Source organism: Mustela erminea, chromosome 4 (genome assembly GCF_009829155.1).
Source record: "Mustela erminea isolate mMusErm1 chromosome 4, mMusErm1.Pri, whole genome shotgun sequence".
Lineage (NCBI taxonomy): Eukaryota > Metazoa > Chordata > Mammalia > Carnivora > Mustelidae > Mustela > Mustela erminea.
In genome coordinates this window covers 122,861,855-122,883,818 of record NC_045617.1, presented here as the reverse complement: position 1 = coordinate 122,883,818, position 21,964 = coordinate 122,861,855, and the positions used below count along the sequence as shown (strand labels likewise).

Genomic DNA, 21,964 nt, shown 5'->3' with positions numbered 1-21,964 from the left:
GCCATTTATGAGTCACTCCTCATCCAAGCCGACTTGAGTGCCTGCAGTGATCAGATCAAGTTCTAGTCTCAGATCATGGCTCCAAATGTGTTCCTTTCTCTTCTATGGCCTTCGCCCTTCCTGGTGACCTCATCTCTGCTGTAGGCTCTAAACATCATTTATATGCTGTCACCTCCCAAATCTATTTCTCCAACTTAGATATCTCTCCAACCCTGCACTCTGTATCCAACTGTCAACTTAGCTTGCATTTCTTTCTTTTTTTTTTTTTAAATATTTTTACATATTTATTTATTTGACAGACAGAGATCACAAGTAGGCAGAGAGACAGGCAGAGAGGGAGGAGTGAGCAGGCTCCCCGTTAAGCAGAGAGCCCGATGCGGGGCTTGATTCCAGGACCCTGGGATCATGACCTGAGCTGAAGGCAGAGGCTTTAACTCACTGAGCCACCCAGGCACCCCTTAGCTTGCATTTCGAATAGACATATTAGATTCACCATTTCTGAAGTGGATGACTGTGATGCTGCTTCCCTAAATGTGCTTCTTACAGAGTCTTCCAATATCCAAGGAAGGCACTCCACATTTCTACTTGCAGTCTGAAATCCTGGCTCCCTTCTTTGATTCCTCCTCACCACCCAGAATGAAGCCATTAGGAAATGCTGCAAAGTCCATCTGTAAATATCTCCAGCACGCAGTCGATTCCCAGTGTCTTCTCTCCTGGGACACTGTACTGGTCTCCTACAGTTTCCCTACTGGTAGCTCACACTGCACCTCTCAATTCTGCACAGCAGAAAAACAGGTGCTGCTAAGGAAAGTCAATCCCATTGATCTGTTCATTCTTGTAACTCCACACCTCACTCAGAGAAAACTCAAAACCTTCTAATATCTTTTTTTTTTTCCCCAAAGATTTTATTTATTTATTTGATAGACAGAGATGACAAGTAGGCAGAGAGGCAGGCAGAGAGACAGGCAGAGAGACAGGAGGAAGCAGGCTCTCCAAGGAGCAGAGAGCCCGATGCGGGGCCCGATCCCAGGACCCCAGGATCATGACCTGAGCCGAAGGCAGAGGCTTTAACCCACTGAGCCACCCAGGCGCCCCAAAACCTTCTAATATCTTCAGACCTCCATGATGAGACTGACCTCTGACCTCATCTCACCTGTTTTCTGTTCCAGCCACAGTGGCCTCCTCATTCTTCCTTGAATACAGACACACTCCTGCCCTAGTGTGTGTGCACTGGAGACTCCCTGCCTGCAAAGAATTCCCCCCTGACCTCCTCTTACACAATTCTTTCATGTCCTTCAAATCTCTCAGAGATCAACCTCTTAGTGAGGCTCCCCTGATCCCTGGAGTAAAGGAGCCATTGTCCCCATCCCAGCACAGGTGCTCTCTGGGTCACCTTCCATGACACTGGCTTGTATGGTGCATGTTCACCTGTGTGTGGACTTTTTTACAGTAATTACTGTCCACGCATTTTCTCTTCCTTGTGATTTTTGAGTAATTTTTGCAGCTTCATTCATTGTTAGAATACTGTTTTCTACATGTAACATAAACATGTGTTAAGTGACTCTTCATGCTATCAGTGAGGCTTCCAGCAACAGTAGGCTATTAGTTCTTATGTTTGGAGGGAGACAAAAGCCATACTTGGATTTCTGACTGCTCGAGGGGGTCACTATCCCAATTCCCACCTTGCTCCAGGGTCAAGTGGAGTCTACCCCTTACCACTAGAAATATTCTCCAGCACATTTTACCTTTTCTTAGTTTCACTGAGGTGTCCCAGATATAAACACAGTGTGTCCTGTATGTGGCACATGACAATTATTGGTTGAATGAATGAGCAGCTAAAGGACTCCCTCTTCTAGATAAGTCTCAGGCACAGCTGTTCTGTGGCAGCTCCCGCCCCATGTGCACCCACCTCCCCATCAGTATGTCTCTCTCCCCTCACAGGGCTGCCCTCCCCTCCCTCTCTCTGCTCAGCCCCTCCCCCCACACCATCTCTCCTGCCCAGCACAGCACACAGAGTTCTCTCTCCAGAAACACTATACTCAGGCTTTATGGATCTTTTTCTCCAACCACACAGAAATCTACCTAGACTCTGCTTTATAAATTCATGACCTTGGATCTAAGCCAGCACTAGGATCACTAGAACTAAGGGCCAAGCAGCAGGGAAGGCAGAAACTAACAAGTTTAATAAGAAGGAAAACCTTGGGGCGCCTGGGTGGCTCAGTGGGTTAAGCCGCTGTCTTCGGCTCAGGTCGTGATCTCAGGGTCCTGGGATCGAGTCCCGCATCGGGCTCTCTGCTCAGCAGGGAGCCTGCTTCCTCCTCTCTCTCTCTCTGACTGCCTCTCTGCCTACTTGTGATCTCTCTCTGTCAAATAAATAAATAAAATCTTTAAAAAAAAAAATAAGAAGGAAAACCTCTCAGATTCCTCCTCTCCCTAACTCCAGAACCCAAAGAATATTCCAGAAAACAGGTCCAGAGTGAGGGTAAGAGATGGATGAATCTGAAAGTTCATATCTTCATACCACAGAGACTCCTGGGTCAGGGGATGACCTGGGCCTGTGGGAACAATAGCCTAAAGGCCACCTGCTGCTGTAACTGACAGGGTCATCCCTGGGAGAATGGACAAAAACTCATACACAAGAGCAAGAACAGGCCTGATGATCTAGAGAAACAATTAAAAAACAAAAAACAAAAAACAAAATGGGGGCTGTGGTGTGACCCAGGCCTGAAGTGAGACTGACCCAGTCCACAGGAATTTTTGCTGCACAAGTTCCTGGTGACAGGTAACATCTAAGTCCATGTGATCACAGGTCCTGGTAGATAAGCTTCCACACAAAGGGCAAGGACACGGAGTGTAGAGATCACCCAGCTGAGGGGGGAGCACTTAACGCCCATGATGCACTGAGCACAGACTGGGAACAGATCCTGTCGCCACTTGGCTCCTCACAGCCTACTCCTGTCCCACCTGCAACAGACTCAGCATAGCAAACACATGGATTCTGGAAGGTTCTCAGTGTTTCCATTTATTTGTTGTCTCAAGTTTAGAAATCTCCTCTTTTATTACCTCATCAACCCCACATGGCAAGAATTAGGAAACACAACTCATATCTGGATTCTCATTTTCAATAGCGAAGGAAGTCATTTGTACTCAGCCCAACATGAAATAAAGACAGGGATGGAGATGGTCCAGCCCTGCCTCTGCTGGAACAGGAAAGCACATTAAAGAAGAGAACGCAGATCAGTATGGGGAGGGGTCTGGTGGGCAGGGTGGGCCAGTCTCCCCACCTCCTCATGTTTTGCTCACAGGAACACAGACACATCTGACATCTCTGCACAAAGAGAAGTCAGGGGTTGCTGATGTTACCAAGTGGGAGTGTGAACACATCTTGCATTGCTCATCCCCGACAAGGCAGCTGGCCTCACACTCTCAAAAAAAAAAAAACAGGTACAAATTTAGGTCAATCACATAAGTGATCAACAGCTTTCCACATGCTCAAAGTGTCCCTAGTGACCCGATTCCTATGCACTGCTGGGTCTCCAAGGTCTCACCTTTAGGAGCCATGAGAGACACATCAGAGCCCTGGGCATTGTCATCACCTAGGGGAGAACAAACAGGATGTGGTCAGAGCCCAGAGGAGAGGTGACTAAAGGAGGAGCTATGGGTGGGTGAGCTCCTCATGGGGTCCTGTCTATACTAGGGTCTCAGGGATCACCCCTCCATACTTACATCATGCTTGAGACTAGCCTGGTCCTTTTCCTCCTGAAGGAAGAAAATATCATGTTAGAAGCTATGACAGGACTGGGCCATGAGATCCTAATGGAAGCTCTTAGTCCTGATTCAAAACGAACTTTGAGAATTGTGACTAAAGACCTAGAACAGGATCAGGAAACATGAAGAATGAGTTGTGGGGTCACTGGCCCACCTGACTTGCAAGAGGTCTGTCCTCAGCAGGATCCTTCCTCTCTGTCCTGTGCCCACTGGGCATCAGGTCCCCATCACCAGAATTAACAGGAAGAAAATGTGTCTTTCATTTTCACAAGTGTTTCTACAGAGTGAGTGTTAGTGATCAGTTCCACAGTGTCCAAGTACATGTGCGAGGATGGTACTTTCCAGTTACAAGGCAGGACAGGAAACCCCCAGTGGGACAAGAAACCTCAGATCCCCCCACTCCATTCCTTACCTGAGAGCTTCTTCCTCCAGATCACAGCTCCAAACGTCACAGTGACCATGAGGAGAGTCAGACCAGCAATGATCCATGTGATGGGGGTGGTAGGAGGAGGTGGCTCTGGAAAGGGAAGGGATGATGAGAACCCCAGACCTCTGGCTTGAGTCCTGACCCTGCTGAAATTCTCCAGAAAGCCTTCTGCTTTCCCTGAGAAGAGCCTCTACCCCAAACCCTCCTTACCCCATCTCAAGATGATGGGTTCGGGCAGCAGCACATAGCATGTGTATCTCTGCTCTGCTCCAGAAGGTACCACCATAGCTTCCCACTTCTGGAAGGTTCCATCTTCTGTAGGCCTGGTCTCCACAAGTTCTGTGTCCTGGGTCAGGTCCTCCCCCTTGCACTTCCAGGTCAGGGTAATCACTGCAGGGTAGAAGGCTAGAGCCCAGAACCTCAAGGTGAAGTAATGGTCAGAGATGGGATGGCAGGTCACGTGTGTGTTGGGGGGTTCTGGGGAAGAAAAATCAGAAAATCCACACTTTGCTTTACCTTTATGGCCTATTGAAATAGCATTTATGTGACCATCTGGAAGTGGACCCAGCAGTTTCTCTGGATGGAAGATGTGTGAAGCTTCAAAGCCCAGTCACCAACCTAGCTTTTTATTCATTTATTTATTTGTTTTCTTTTTAGTTTTATTTATTTTTTAAATTAACATATAATGTATTATTTGCCCCAGGGGAACAGGTCTGTGAATCATCAGGCTTACACATTTCACAGCACTCATCATAGCATATACCCTCCCCATTGTCCATAACCCAGCCACCCTATCCCTACCCCACTACCCCCCCAGCAACCCTCAGTTTGTTTCATGAGATCGAGAGTCTCTCATGGTTTGTCTCCCTCCTTATCCCATCTTGTTTCATTTTTCCCTTCCTACCCCCCACAACCCACAGCCCTGCCTCTCAAATTCTTCATATCAGAGAGAGCATATGATAATTGTCTTTCTCTGATTGACTCATTTTGCTCAGCCTAATACCCTCTAGTTCCATCCACGTCCTTGCAAATGGCAAGATTTCTTTTTTGATGGCTGCATAGTATTCCATTGTATATATATACCATATCTTCTTTATCCATCCGTTGATGGACATCTAGGTTCTTTCCATAGTTTGGCTATTGTGGACATTGTTGCTATAAACATTTGGGTGCACGCATGCCCCTTTGGATCACTACATTTGAAGATTATTTATTTATTTATTTGACAGAGAGAGATCACAAGTAGATAGAGAGGCAGGCAGAGAGAGAGAGAGAGGGAAGCAGGCTCCCTGCTGAGCAGAGAGCCCGACGCAGGACTCGATCCCAGGACCCTGAGATCATGACCTGAGCCAAAGGCAGCGGCCTAACCCACTGAGCCACCCAGGCACCCATGGATCACTACATTTGTATTTTTAGGGTAAATACCCAGTAGTGGGATCGCTGGGTCATAGGGTAGCTCTATTTTCAACTTTTTTTCTTTAAAGAATTTATTTATTCATTTGACAGACAGAGATCACAAGCAGGCAGAAAGGCAGGCAGAGAGAGAGGAAGGGAAGCAGGCTCCCCGTGGAGCAGAGACCCCAATGGGGGGCTGGATCCCAAGGCCCCGAGACCATGACCTGAGCGTAAGGTAGAGGCTTCAACCCACTGAGCCACCCAGGTGCCCCTATTTTCAACTTTTTGAGGACTCTCCATACTGTTTTCCAGCGTAGCTTGCCCAACCTAGCCTTGGTGATCTCCTAATTCAGAGGTCCTAGAAGCAGGGGCAGAGCCCAGGGTAGGAGGAATCTGTAGGTCTAAGTGAGAGAGCACACTAATGATCCTGACTGCAATGGAGAGTGAATGAGTCAGAAAACTTTGAGTCAGAACTCAAAGATGTTCTCACGGGAGAAAAAGGCCTTGAGAGAGAAAGTCAGGGTTTCCAAGGTGGCTGTCAGGGTCAAAGGGAACCGCTGATGGATTATTACAGGAATGGTCTCCACCTGCCTCCTGGGAGAGACTGGATTCCTCAATTGTCCTTAAAAGAAAATTGGCCTTTGGGTGAGTCACTCTTTAGTAGGAACCTGAACACCCAGGCGGAGGGCTCGGTCTCCCCACCCTTGGATCTCCCACAGGAGATCCCACCGATCTCCCCACCCATTGAAGAGCGGTGTTCTGCCACTGAGCCCATTTTCCCTTCCTGGTGGGAAGCCAGTCCCAGGGAGGGGAGATCAGGGAGGCCCTGTTGGCCCTGGTACTTTGAGCGAAGCAGCGTCTCCTTCCCGTTCTCCAGGTACCTGCGGAGCCACTCCACGCACGTGACCTCCAGGTAGTTCCTTTCATGATCTGCCTCACAGGCCGCCTCCCACTTGAGGTGGTCGCGGTGGGTGACCTGTGCTTCCCTGTCCGCTGTGGTCCAGGAGCGCAGGTCCTCGTTCAGGGCGAGGTAATCCGCGCCGTCGTAGGCGTCCTGACTGTACCTGCGGAGGAGTTGCCCGTCGGGCCCCACGTCACAGCCATACATGCTCTGGATGGTGGGAGACTCTGGTCCCACCTGACAGGCAGGGGGTTAAGTCCACACAGAAAGTAAAACCGCCTAAAAGTTCCCGCGGGTTCTTCGGGCTTAAGGATGGGGGCACAGGGGTGGGGATGCGGGAAGGGTCCTTTATACTGGGGTGACGCTCAGACCCGGACACTCGGGCTACCCTGTGGGGATCAGAGTTGTGACCTGGACCCGGGCCCTGTCGCTCACCGGCCTCGCTCTGGTTGTAGTAGCCTCGCAGGTTGTTCAGGCTCAGTCGGTAAGTCTGTGCGGCGTCCTTGAGGTTCCCGGTCTCCTGGTCCCAAAACTCCGGCCCCTCCTGCTCCACCCACGGCGCCCGCGGCTCCATCCTCAGACTGGCAAAGTCGCTGTCGAACCGCAGGAACTGCGTGTCGTCCATATAGCCAAAGGCTATGAAGCGGGGCTCCCCGCGGCCGGGGCGGGACACGCGGGTGTAGAAATATCTCAGGGAGTGGGAGCCTGCGGGGGCGGAGGGGCTGAAACCCCGCCCAACCCTCCTCCCGGCGCGGGGCCCAGATGAAGGCGGCGGGGAGGGCAGGGGAAGGGGGCACCGCCACTCCAGACAGGGCCCTGGCGCCTGAGAAGCTGACCCAGGGACCTCGACCCCTCACCTACCGCACAAAGCGCTCTTTGTCACACCGTCCCCCAGAGCAGTGGCCCAGGACCTGAGTCAGTGATTCTCAAACATTCTGTTCACAGGGTATCTGCCCAGTCTCACAGATGACTGAGGATCCCAAGGATCATTTTGTGTCTGTGGGTTATCTCTATCAGTATTTACCATAGTAGGAATAAAAGAGGTTTAAAAATTGATTAATTCATTTAGCATCATATTAATAATCCATGGCATGAAAATAGAAATATTGTTTTTATGAAAAATAACTATGCAAATAAACAGCATAGTGAGAAGGGTGATACTGCATTTCACATTTCTTGTCTGTCTCCTTAGAGGACCCGTGGATGTTCAGATTTGCTTCTGCATGTAATTTGTGGTTTTGGTTGAAGTCTATGAAAAAATGTACAACCTTGCATATTAATGGGAGAAGAGTATGCTTCATGACCTCTTCAGATAATTATGTATATGCGTCTTAGATACTATATTGAAACGACACAAGGTGTACTTTCTCTAAGGTTACTGGCAAAGTGGCACCTGAAACAGCATCATCGACTCTGTCCTCTGTTGCATTAAAATCCACAGGCTCATCTCGCACGCTGAATGGATCTTGTTCTAATGCATTATTTTTAAAAAGAAGTGTGTTGGTTCACTAAGTTGCATAGGTTTTCCACTGTTGATTAGACTGGAAGTGAATTATCAAAAAGTCATATTTGTTTTAATATTACCACAGATCCCAACAGAAAATTTTGTCAGTACTAAGAAGCTGTAAAATTTATTGGTGGATCACAAGTTTTCCAAAATTCTGAATTTCTCTTGAGAGTTTACCTTTTATCAAGGCAACAAGTACTGTCAGCTGTCATATGTGAGTTGATTTTCATGAAAGGATGGGTTCATGTTTATTTTTCAGAAACTGTCGGTCAAATAACCTAGTGTAAATAATCCAAGATTCTGTGTCATTCATTCTTTCAGGTAAAAATGGCATTCTGCAAAAAGAAGAAAAAGACCAGTTAAGTTCATACAAATTATTTTCTTCGGGGCTTATGCATGTAACGGAAGTGCTGTGTATCCCATGTATGAGAAGTTTAAAACTGGGGATTTGAGAATAATTAATGAAGATAATATTTTTTAATGCTTTAACCAGGATATTTTAGTGTGATACTAGTTTTGTTTGGTTGTGTTTTTGTTTTTGAGGCATTTTATTTGCACATAGGTATTACGTCTCTAGAAAAGGGATCTCAGGATTTTCCCTCCTGAGTGTTTTCATCTTGCTTCTTCACGGTTCATGAAGCCAGCTGAGGTTGTCAGGACAATGAAACCAAACTGGTAGTGAAAGACCCTAGAGGACCCGCACCCAAGGACGCACTCACAGACCACTGGATGCAATAAGCAAGAGGATTTTATTCGGGCATGCTCGGACTCCCAGGGACACTTGACCACGAAATCCGCGAGGGATGGGTCAGTGTCTGAGAGCCCCGATCTGTTTCGGGAATGACTTAATATAGAATTTTACAGTCCATTACATCAGAGCCCTCACTTTTCTAGCCAGTAATTTCAAAGCATTACAGCAAGGCCTACACACAGGTAGCCAATCCTTTAAAACCAACCATACATTCTGGCCAGTCACCGTTCAGGTAGTGTACAGTAGAGGGTACGTGTTGAATTGCACGTTTCTAACCTTTATCTGTATATGTGCTGAACCGCACGTCTCCAGCTAGCGTACGTGCTGAACCGCACATCTCCGGCCTTGGTACGGGAGACAACCCTTATCAATTTTACTTAGTAGTAGGGGAAATTCTTAACAGGGGGAGGGTATAACTTTATTTGATTACACAGCGAGCAAGGGTTTAAGCAATTTTTCATTTCTTAGCAAAGCATTAGAAGCATTATTATACAGAAGCCAGAAACAGCTGGGTTAAACACAGATTTTTGCTATTCGTTATCCTGTTATGCTGCTTGCTGACTCCCTTATCTATGGTCAGCTGGCCACAGTTTCTTAGTTAGCATAAGCTGGTTATAAAAAGAATGTTAAAACTTATAGGCTATACTATAGTTCTGACCTGGGGTCCTTCATTTCCCCCTTTTTCTTTAACATGGATATAATCTTATATCCATCTGTTTTGTTCTTCAATTGAGTCCTTTTGGGACTCTACTTGTTTAAGTAGTTGGTGTTGCTGAGTCAAGACCATAGTCTGAACAACAGACAGGCGATCTTTAATGAATTGTACTAACCTGTTTAAGACACAAGGACCAAAAGTTAGAATTAATAACAGAATGATGAGAGGGCCCGTTATAGATGACAACAAAGTAGTAAGCCAAGGCGATCTGTTGAACCAGTTTTCGAACCATCCCTGCTGGGACTGAAAATCCCTTTTTCTTTGAGCAAGTCTTTCTCTGAGTTTATCCATAGTTTCTCTGACTACTCCAGTTTGATCTGCATAAAAGCAACATTCTTCTTTTAAGGCGGTCAGGGGTGCCTGTGGAATGTCACACATATTACCAAGGGGAGTGGGTGGAGAGGGGGTGCAAGGCACCAGCCCCTTCTCCATCCTCAGCCAGCCTCCTGCTCCCTCATCATTTCCCCCTGAACAATTTTGATCCTTAAATCTTTAAGGTGGTTGAAGGTGGAAGGTCTCATCTTCTGTAACTTCTTCCTGCTGAATAGGGGCGTAGAGCTGTCCCTACCTACTGGGGTCAATATTGATCAGGGTAGGAATGTATAAGGGAGTTACGAAAGGTGGAGGCAGCTGAATCCAGCGCTGACAGTGAAGAGGCGTCCTCTCGCGCGACAAGGATCGTCTGTCGTGGTGAAGTCATTGCAGCAATGGAGTCTCCGCACCAAGTAGAGAAACACTGAACAAAGCAACATATTAAGGTTAATAAGGCGATAAGAATGAAAAGCCCGAGAAGGAGATTTGGCCATAGTCCTCCTTCAAACCAGGAACTTAACCATTCACTGAGAGAGAGAGAAGGATCTTGTAGGACCTTAATTTGGGTATTCATATATTTTATTAGTCCTGTGACATTTTTGTGATAGTCTGGGATGTACACACAACATTCTGTCTTGATAATTGCACATGTGTCACCCTGGGCTGCTGTCAGGACATCTAAGGCCATCCTATTTTGTAGGACTGCCTTGTGTATTTGTGAAACTTCGGTATTTAGTAGGGAGATGCTGTTTAGTGAGTCATTGAGTGCCTTTGTAGTATATTTATTAAGGGCTTCTACATGCCACCTGACATCCTTTAGTCCCGCAGATGGAAGAAAAATGGATGCTAAGTGATCATACCATTTAAAAACAGATCATGTCCACCTTTGTTTCAAGTTGGGAAGATTAGCTGGGGTTGCAATGGTTTTAGTAATGCGCCCATGAATCCAGGCAAATCCTAAAGTACAGCGACCTATCCATCCTGGAGGAAGCCAGGGCCACAGGTTGGTTCCACATATCCAGTGGGTTCCGTTTGGAGCTGGCCATCTAATGCCAGGTTGCCTTGCCCAGTCAGTAGCAAACCAGTCAGTATCCTGGAGTACTATTACTTGTAACACATTTCTAATGACAGCCATCCTAGATGTCGTGTGTTATTTGCCCAAGTACCACTGGTATGATTCCTTTGTTCCCAGCATAAAACTGCCTTCTGACTGAGCTGTCCAATCGTGGGGGTAAGCCACAGATATGTATCCCAGATTTGATATATATCATCCTTAGTATAGCAATAAGGAGGGTTTTGTAACTTAGGCTCATATTTGATTGGGGAGTTATGGCTTGACAGCAATCCCCTTTCCTTCCAAATAGCTCCATGGGCATGTAGTACCAGGAAAGCATATTTGGAGTCAGTGTTAATGTTTATTTTTAGGCTTTGGCAATTGCAAAGTGCTAGTGAGCACTATGGCACACCTAGCTTATCTTATTTTTTTTTCTATGAAAACTACTGTCATCAGAAAACCAACTGTCATTTGTATTTTTAACAGGGGCATCTTAAATCTGGACCAATAGAGTAAGCAAGATCAATAACCTCTGAACATTTTTGCTCTATAGAGAAAGAAGTACAGTGGTCAGGTTCAGGCATACAGGTAACTAGGTTTAAAGTTTGACAAGTTTTAAGTATTATTTCTGGCATATCTGTTAGTGTAGCCCAGTATTTAATAAGTTGGCCTCCATCATCCATTGGTGGCCTTTGAATTCTAAGACAAATCTGGACCTGATGTGACATCATTACAGTCAGGGACTGTCCCATAGTGAGCTTTTTTTTTTTTTTTTTTTTTTTTAATATTTTATTTATTTATTTGACAGAGAGAAATCACAAGTAGATGGAGAGGCAGGCAGAGAGAGAGAGAGGGAAGCAGGCTCTCTGCTGAGCAGAGAGCCCGATGCGGGACTCAATCCCAGGACTCTGAGATCATGACCTGAGCCGAAGGCAGCGGCTCAACCCACTGAGCCACCCAGGCGCCCCCGATAGTGAGCTTTGAGGCTCTTTTATGAGGGCGGCTGTTCTAGGTTTCGTTAAAGCATCTATTTGCAATTACACCTCAACAGAGGTGGCCTCTAGGATAAATATGACTAAGGGATGAAACCAATAAGACGACCTTTGAGTGGTCCAGCCTTAACAATATCCTGATTACAGAGGATCATTGTCAAGTGGGAGAAAACTTGTCAGGAGATAAGGGGAGTCCCCCATGCATCATACAATCCACTCATAAACAAAGTGGGGTCATCCATTGTCTCCACAAGTCCATAGTTAATCCTATGGAGTGCAATAGGCTGGCTTTTAGGCAATTTCATTATCCCAGCCACACATAAGGTGTTAGTTAAGTTATACAATTGTAGGGGAATTAATCCCATTTTCCAGTTGTTTAATCATGTGTGAGGGGGTTCTACTAATATCCCCACAAAATAAAAAAGCAAGAAGTTCATCTAAATGAGCTAATGTGTAACTTCTCTGAAGTTTACCTCAAATTGTTTAGCTTAGGTAAACATTTAAAGACAATCAAATCTAGAATTTAACATCCATAAAGGTGTGTTACTAAAACAATTTTTCTCTCTAAAATAACCCTCATTTACAGAGATAGCCAAATCAGGACTAATTCACTTGTGAAACAAGTCCAGTTTTAACAAACTTGGCCCATTATTTACATAAGCTCAGCAAGAACAGTTGAGTGTGATCATATAGATCTTTTAGAATCTGCTTTGCTGGAACTTCTTATAAGGAATCTCTAGGTTGAACTTTTAGTAGCCTCTCTGGGCCAGAAGCCAAGCCCTGTACTTGCCATCAGGCATGCCTGCAATACCTGTCAATTTGGGTGAATTCCTCTTCTGAGGCTGCACCTACCAAGGAGTGACATTCTTTACTCACCTGGTGAGGCTGCTGAGAACTCTGTAAGCAAGGTATCAGGCCAACAGTCCCAAGGGGCTTTATGGCTCCAGGTTTCATAAAGTCAACCTTAGTTCCTTTAAAGCTGTCTGGTCATATCTGAGTCTTTTCAAATATGACATTCCAGTCAAAGCCTTGGTAAAATAACCAGTTTCCAATGGTGTCCTTTTAAAGGAGAACAGATTCTTATTGAACTTATGCAAATGACTGATTGCCATAGAAAAAAGAATGCTTACTGAGACCTTTTGGTTTCAGAGGGTTCATATAGAGAGAAAAGCTTGAATGCTTTGAGCACTTTTACAAATGAGCACTTTTACAACTCTGTAAGTTACAGATAACTTAAGAAAAAGTATCCCTAGTCTGGAAGAGCAAACATTAGACAGAACCAGCAATGTTTAAAGTAAGACAAAATATTAAGAGACACAACACTATAATCTTTTAGTTCATTTAGTCCCATGTTACTAATTCTGGTGAATGCGGCTTTAGTCAGTTTTGGAAATTCCTACCCATTTCAGTTTTAGGATTTTCAAGTATATCAAATATCTGTATTTGTCCTGAAAGTCCTTTATAGGAATCTCCTTGAAAATAAAACTCATTTTACAAGAGAATTAAAACAATTACAAATGACCAAACTCGGAATGGATATGGTTAGAGCTGATGAGACAAGAGTTTACAATTTAGCTGGCAAGGAAATCAGGTTATTTCTGTGACACATAACATTTCCATAATTACAATATCAAGTGATGATCTCTCAAAACATTAAAACTTTAGGAAGTGCATAGAATCTCTAGAATAGTTATAGCATTTTCCCAAATGTAACCCAAGGTTTATCACTGGTTCAGTAGTACTTCATGAGCAACTTCACATATCAAGGAAAAGCCTGAGTTAAAGAGATTTATAATTTAAATCTTGTCAACATTTGCTAAAATCTTATGAAGTTTTAAAGCATATGCCTAAATATAATTAGGGATGTTAAACACCTGATAAAACAAAACATAGGAACTGAATTTTCTGGGCAGGCAAAGAGAAAACCATTTACACTTTTTAACAGATTAATTAGCTAAGAAAACTTTGCCTTTTTAAACAGAAAGAAAACCAGCTTTTTATACCAGTGTCTTTCCCTTTTTTATTTTATTTCTAAGTGTGCAGTCTTAAGATAGGAGTTTTCTGGGTTTCCCTCCTATCATGAATGATGTCGCAGACAAAGGAGGGGGATCTTTCCCCTGCTGTCCTGTTCGCATCCCTCATGGGAATTTAGGAGCATCTTAGCTAAGGCCTGTCTGTATAAACCCCGGACCAGGCTACTCCGTGGAGTAGATGACCGATATGCCATATGACGCCCTGCGAGACTTAAGGTGCAGCCCACTCAGACTAGCCGAAGTGGTGGAGCCATACAGACACATTCACACAGTCAGGCACTCTTCAGATTCAAACAGGTTGGATACTCTCCCCTTCTTGGCATCTCTGGCTAATGGGAGGTGATCAGTCTCCCCTTTCACTCTTTACAGATTAGAGTGAGTTTCTATGGTTACAGGCAATGGAGGATGGTAACAGGGTGTTTTCGCAGTCCCTCAAGGTTGGGCTTCCTTAATCTCTCAAGGTCAAATGGCCCTTATACTTGGAAGTATAATCTGTGTGGAGGCAGGTCAGGAGAGTGCTAAATTACCTTGGAGGCTGTTTTTCTTTCTTTTTTAGTCTGTCCTGACCATATCTAAAATTTCTTTTGTGAAGATTTCCATTCACAAATCTTCTACAACTTTCCTTTGCATTTAGGTTTTATCCTGAGTCATTTCCTTCCAAACAACCATCTCATTTAGGACAAAATTACCTTTTATCTTTAATAAAATGCATTTCCCTTCTTTAAATCTTTCTTACATATCTCCTACTTTCCTACATACAGAGTTTCCCTTTATTTCCATCAGTCTTAGTTACACTAAGCAGAACTTTGTATTCTTAGAAACACCTTTAGTTATTAACCAATTGTGAACTGTTACAACAGAATTCTTCAGGTGGCAATTTATGAATCAGTTAAGTGGAAAACAAGTTTACCAACAGATTTAAATACTCTTAGTTTCTTTGCAGTAAGAAGTCAAAAGCACAAACCTACATCCAGTATTTAACGACTTAGCTTTTTAATCCTGTTTGGTTAAGATACAGATGTCCACAATTTAATTCCATTTGTCATCCAAGCAAAACTTTAAAACTTTCAGGTTACCAAAGACTTTGAAAGTTACTTCAGCAATTACCCATTAGAACTTTGAGACAGACAAGTAACCATCAGTTTATTCATTTCTTTACTAACAAATTTTAACAAATAACATGAGCTTATTTGACCTTCAGTAAATTTTGAAGTTTCACATTTACTGCTGATAACTTAAAAGACATGTCTATCTTAATTAAACCAACAAACTTAACTTAATTCCAATACTGATTTACTTTCCACCTGGGCCACTCCACTTTGAATGTTTACCTGAGACATGCGTGGGAAGATCTGGAGTGGGGGTGTTAGGTCCAGGGGGTGCTCTTCTTGCTCCTTGACAGTGAAGAGAGAAGGAGCCATGGTGCATGATCTAGAAGCTAGTCATGCAGGCTGCACGCACGTTGGTGCAGAAACAGAAGGGGGAAACAGAGGAAACAAAGTGCTGCCAGGAGGCAGAGAAAGGATTCCCGGTTTTAGAGCTCATAAGGCCCAACAGAGGAGCAGACGCCATGCTTTCCCACCAGCAAGCGGGGAGGGGTTAAGCAGTCCAAGTCAGGCCAGAGAACACAGGGAAACTTCCCCGAAACAAAGAGAGTTTCGGCAGCTGCTTGGGAATATTCCTTATGGTCTCTGTCTCGAGTTAGACTAACCCCAGTTGGCTCCAGTTATAGCCATTAACATGGGAAGTGAGCGAGTGAGAAGCCCCCACATCTATTAGGAGAAACAGAGAGAAATAAAGCCAGAGTCCCCTTTGCTAGGGATGGCCCAGCAACCTGGGTTTACTAGAAGAAGGCTTAAACGTAATTACCATCCAATATGTCAGGAGAAAGTTTACTAGCTGACTCATTTGGGCAAACGTATTCCGCAAAAGCCCCTTGCTTGGGATCCTGGTGCAGAGCAATGAAGGCCTAGGTATGAGCAATGCAGGCACCCTAGGTCCACTTGCCCTGCTTCCTGCAGAGGAGATCTAACTGATAGATCCCACTGAGGCCATGCAGTGTTACAGGAGCTCAGTCCTTTCCTAAGTTTTGCAATCCAAATTATTTCCAGTGGGTTAAAAGGCACCCCAAGGTAGAGTCCTTGGGAACTGAGGAAGCCTACTGAGGCCATACTTCCAGAAAAGTAAAGAAGGTCCATTACCAAATCCCCCCTGACTCCTGGGTAGCGTTCCACACAGGATATGTCAGAGGTTCCCGTGTGTCAAAAGCGACCAGAGGCGTCCCTCAAGATATCGCTATTGATCACCATCCTGCCTTCCCTGGGAAGACATTCCTGCCATAAAAGGCCCTGGAGGGGTGCCAGGCGTCCCTCCACTTCCCCTTCGCATCCTAGGCTGCTGATGGGTGCCTGGTGAATGGACTAAAACGCTGTGCCATGCCATGCTCATTGTCCTGAAGACTGCATACTGTGTTGCCATATTAACCCATGGAAATACTAGAAAAGTTTGGCAAGGGGAAATTACCCAATTTCATAGCTTTAAGCGGTTTGCAGATGACACTGACGAGAAACAGTAAAGACTGAAATCCATCATGGTCTATGCGACATTCCAGCACATGTTGTCCTTACAGCCAACTTCCCTAGGAAACGGTCCCCGGTTGCGTTTTAATTCAATCGGGTACTGGTTTCGGCCGGCTCCCAGTGGAGGTCTCGCGGCCAGAAGTGGCTAGACCAGGGATGTGGAGGGGATCACATTAGATCAATCAGGAGGAAACCTCACACGGGAGTCTTAAGATTGGCAGCCGTCCTGGTGACTTAGTTGGCTGTCCCGTGCCCAAGAGAGACAGCTTTCTATAAGAACAGGAATAAAGAGAGGCCATCAAGTTTCTGGGTCTTCTTGCCATTCCGGCCAGGGTACTAGCTTACAGCCAAAAGGCAGATGCTCTCCTCCCCGTAGAGTAGCCATGGGCTAGAGGATTACAGCCTGAGCAATTGACATGCAAGTGTTCCAATAAGACCATACTCCTTGAAAAGCCCTGGAATGAGAATAAAGGAAAAGGAGAGAAAGTACTCACCAATTTTGCACCGAAGCTCAGAGTCCAAATGTAAAGACTCATAAATCTCCTGGCTGGCTCGCCAAAAATGATGAAGTTCTTGAACCTAGGTGAGGTTCGGTGGGGTGAGGTTCAGAGCCGACGGCTAAAGAAAGAATTCTTAAGACGTCTCTGGTGCAAAAAGGTGGTTTATTAGAGCACGGGGACAGGACCCGTGGGCAGGCAGAGATGTGGCTGCGCCGGGCATGTGAGGAGTGGCTGGTTATATACACAGGAGTTGGGTAGGTGAGGACAAAGGGTTATTCAGAAGGGCTATTGGGATAAAGAAGATTGTCCCATTTTAGATTCTGAATAAAGCAAGTAACAAATAGCCACAACACTGAACAAGACAAACAGACCGGTCACAAGACGTGCCTTGCGGCTTTGGCGCCAAACCGAAACCGATTCCGACGGTCGGGGGAAAGCAGAAGCTGTTCCCTCGGCCAAAAATTGAATGTATCCCTCGGATACGCTTGGAGCACCGAAAAATTGGGCTCCCTGAATCCCTGGGACGTCTCCCAGGGTGGCAGGGGAGAAGTCTGAGTCCGTCAACTCCTTCTCAAGCTGCCCCGAACCGAACACCGGTCTATTACACGTAATAGCACAATTCCAATACCGAACACTGAACAAGACACAAACAACAAGCAGGCAGACAAGGCAGCAGACAAGACAACAGAGACAATGGCCGGCCAGCTTACCTCCCGGTGGGACCGGTGGTCGTTGGGCTGGGGTCCACGGTGGATCTCGGTGGAACCTCCAAATGAAAGACCCTAGAGGACCCGCACCCAAGGACGCACTCACAGACCACTGGATGCAATAAGCAAGAGGATTTTATTCGGGCATGCTCGGACTCCCAGGGACACTTGACCACGAAATCCGCGAGGGATGGGTCAGTGTCTGAGAGCCCCGATCTGTTTCGGGAATGACTTAATATAGAATTTTACAGTCCATTACATCAGAGCCCTCACTTTTCTAGCCAGTAATTTCAAAGCATTACAGCAAGGCCTACACACAGGTAGCCAATCCTTTAAAACCAACCATACATTCTGGCCAGTCACCGTTCAGGTAGTGTACAGTAGAGGGTACGTGTTGAATTGCACGTTTCTAACCTTTATCTGTATATGTGCTGAACCGCACGTCTCCAGCTAGCGTACGTGCTGAACCGCACATCTCCGGCCTTGGTACGGGAGACAACCCTTATCAATTTTACTTAGTAGTAGGGGAAATTCTTAACAGGGGGAGGGTATAACTTTATTTGATTACACAGCGAGCGAGGGTTTAAGCAATTTTTCATTTCTTAGCAAAGCATTAGAAGCATTATTATACAGAAGCCAGAAACAGCTGGGTTAAACACAGATTTTTGCTATTCGTTATCCTGTTATGCTGCTTGCTGACTCCCTTATCTATGGTCAGCTGGCCACAGTTTCTTAGTTAGCATAAGCTGGTTATAAAAAGAATGTTAAAACTTATAGGCTATACTATAGTTCTGACCTGGGGTCCTTCAGTAGGATGGGAGCAGGTTATTTTGCCATTTTTCTAGATCTTTGAGTTGTACACTAAATCTGGGGTTGATAACTCCACACAGGTTTAACCTGCCCGTGAGATTCACAACAATGTTCTCAGCTTGGTGATCAGCAGTGATTTCAAATTCCTGCTTCGTTATCACAGTTAGAAATGGGATGTTGGGGGCGCCTGGGTGGCTCAGTGGGTTAAGCCGCTGCCTTCGGCTCGGGTCATGATCTCAGGGTCCTGGGATCGAGTCCCATATCGGGCTCTCTGTTCAGCAGGGAGCCTGCCTCCCTCTCTCTCTCTCTGCCTGCATCTCTGCCTACTTGTGATCTCTCTCTGTCAAATAAATAAAATCTTTAAAAAAAAAAAAAAAAGAAATGGGATGTTGACTTTGGAGTATGGCCTAAGAAGACCCACCTTTGCCTCTCTTCTAGGCACTGCTAATGATCTTGAGAGCATCTGCAAAGATATTCCTGTATCTGTTAAGGTGGATTAGAAAGATGGCCAAAAGAGTGTTTTTGTTTTTTTGTGAATGTAAGTAGTGATGAAGAATATCAACTATTACTATTTGCACCTATATCCTCCATTCTTGATAAGTTTTACCTCAGTGCTAATGTCAACGTGGTGAAAAGGCAAATAGTATCTAAGTGATGTTGTGAAAATAGTTTAACCTCATGGATTCTGTGAAAGGGCCTCAGTGATGTTAGCTGCTCCTCAGGCCACACTTTGAGAACAGCTGCTCTGAATAACCCTGAGAGAGTCTCCTGCTGGTCCTGCCCTGGCCTCCTCCTCACTCAGCAGAATCCCTTTCCCTGAGCTACACTTCCTGCCTCTGAAAACCCACCTCTGACTTGAGCCCCTGAGTACATCTAGAGGAGACCTCACCTCCTGGAAATGTGATGGCAGAGAGGGTCCCCAGTCTGGGAAGGGAGGTGGAGGGACAGGGATTTCCCTTTTGTAACTGGGGACAGTTTGTACCTAAAGACACCAGACCCAGGCATAACCGACTTTGATTTTGTGACCCACCAGCTTCATGTGTATTCAAATCCTAGACAGAAATCTGATGTCGTCTGTAAGAGAAATCATATTTGTCTTTTCACTTTACCTGTGTCTCATGCATCTGACTCAAGACCCACAAAGCATGAAGCACAGCACCTTCCAGTGCAACAGTCTGTGCGGAAGGAATTGCTCTGTATCTGCACTGTCCAGTCTGGTGGCCACGAGATGCATGTGGCTCTTGAGATGCAGGTGGCCCTTGAAATGTGCTGAGCAGTTGCATTTTTAATTGTTGTAAATGAATGGAATTTAAGTAACTGTAAGTGGATTACTACTATTCAGACAGTATATATCTAGAACGCTCTAGTTACTGTGTGACTCATAGTTACATGTGTATTAAATTTACCTTTATTATTTTTTTGTTTGTTTTATTAAAGTCATTTTTAATTTTCATCTCACAGTTACATTCTTTCCTTTCAATGTATTTAATTTTACTTTGGTATATATGTAAGTATTTCTTTCCTTACAATTGTAAAATGTAATTTCTTTTAACAAACAAACCAAAATACACTCAGGATATGGTGAATTGTTCTCACCTGTCTGTATATACACCTTACTTTTTTGTTGTTTTTATCTTTTTTTTAAAAATTTTTATTTTTTATAAACATATATTTTTATCTCCAGGGGTACAGGTCTGTGAATCACCAGGTTTACACACTTCACAGCACTCACAAAGCACATACCCTCCCCAGTGTCTATAACCCCACCCCCCTTCTCCCAACCCCCCTCCCCCCAGCAACCCTCAGTTTGTTTTGTGAGATTAAGAGTCACTTATGGTTTGTCTCCCTCCCAATCCCATCTTGTTTCATTTATTCTTCTCCTACCCACTTAAGCCCCCATGTTGCATCCCCACTTCCTCATATCAGGGAGATCATATGATAGTTGTCTTTCTCTGCTTGACTTATTTCGCTAAGCATGATGCGCTCTAGTTCCATCCATGTTGTCGCAAATGGCAAGATTTCATTTCTTTTGATGGCTGCATAGTATTCCATTGTGTATATATACCACATCTTCTTGATCCATTCATCTGTTGATGGACATCTAGGTTCTTTCCATAGTTTGGCTATTGTGGACATTGCTGCTATAAACATTTGGGTGCACGTGCCCCTTTGGATCACTACGTTTGTATCTTTAGGGTAAATACCCAGTAGTGCAATTGCTGGGTCATAGGGCAGTTCTATTTTCAACATTTTGAGGAACCTCCATGCTGTTTTCCAGAGTGGCTGCACCAGCTTGCATTCCCACCAACAGTGTAGGAGGGTTCCCCTTTCTCTACATCCTCGCCAGCATCTGTCATTTCCTGACTTGTTGATTTTAGCCATTCTGACTGGTGTGAGGTGCTATCTCATTGTGGTTTTGATTTGTATTTCCCTGATGCCGAGTGATATGGAGCACTTTTTCATGTGTCTGTTGGCCATCTGGATGTCTTCTTTGCAGAAATGTCTGTTCATGTCCTCTGCCCATTTCTTTTTTTTTTTTATTTAAAGATTTTATTTATTTATTTATTTATTTGACAGAGAGAGAGAGAGAGAGAGAGATCACAAGTAGGCAGAGAGGCAGGCAGAGAGAGGGAGGGGAAGCAGGTTCCCTGTTGAGCAGAGAGCCAGATGCGGGGCTTGATCCCAGGACCCTGAGATCATGACCCCAGCTGAAGGCAGAGGCTTAAGCCATTGAGCCACCCAGGTGCCCCCCTCTGCCCATTTCTTGATTGGATTATTTGTTCTTCGGGTGTTGAGTTTGCTAAGTTCTTTGTAGATTTTGGACACTAGTTAGTCCTTTATCTGATATGTCGTTTGCAAATATCTTCTCCCATTCTGTCAGTTGTCTTTTGATTTTGTTAACTGTTTCCTTTGCTGTGCAAAAGCTTTTGATCTTGATGAAATCCCAATAGTTCATTTTTGCCCTTGCTTCCCTTGCCTTTGGTGATGTTCCTAGGAAGATGTTGCTGTGGCTGAGGTAGAAGAGGTTGCTGCCTGTGTACTCCTCAAGGATTTTGATGGATTCCTTTCGCACATTGAGGTCCTTCATCCATTTTGAGTCTATTTTTGTGTGTGGGGTAAGGAAATGGTCCAATTTCATTTTTCTGCATGTGGCTGTCCAATTTTCCCAACACCATTTATTGAAGAGGCTGTCTTTTTTCCATTGGACATTCTTTCCTGCTTTGTCGAAGATGAGTTGACCATAGAGTTGAGGGTCTATTTCTGGGCTCTCTATTCTGTTCCATTGATCTATGTGTCTGTTTTTGTGCCAGTACCATGCTGTCTTGATGATGACAGCTTTGTAATAGAGCTTGAAGTCCGGAATTGTGATGCCACCAACTTTGGCTTTCTTTTTTTTTTTTTTTTTTAAAGATTTTATTTATTCATTTGACACAGAGAGATCACAAGTCGGCAGAGAGGCAGGCAGAGAGAGAGAGAGGAGGAAGCAGGCTCCCCGTGGAGCAGAGAACCGGA

General features: G+C 44.9%; 1 protein-coding gene and 1 pseudogene across 1 annotated transcript; both read right to left on the bottom strand.

Annotated features, from left to right (window-relative positions):
* Nucleotides 1-4,136: 4,136 nt before the first annotated feature.
* Nucleotides 4,137-21,964, bottom strand: part of LOC116587519 — a 592,489-nt pseudogene continuing 574,661 nt past the window's right edge.
* On the bottom strand, nucleotides 4,348-7,899 carry LOC116587906 (HLA class I histocompatibility antigen, A alpha chain-like). The gene is made up of 4 exons (XM_032338395.1): nucleotides 7,885-7,899; nucleotides 6,927-7,293; nucleotides 6,439-6,718; nucleotides 4,348-4,677 (listed from the first exon to the last, which is right to left on the bottom strand). The coding sequence occupies exons 1-4, from the start codon at nucleotides 7,897-7,899 to the stop codon at nucleotides 4,386-4,388; spliced, it is 954 nt and encodes a 317-aa protein (XP_032194286.1). The 3' UTR covers nucleotides 4,348-4,385.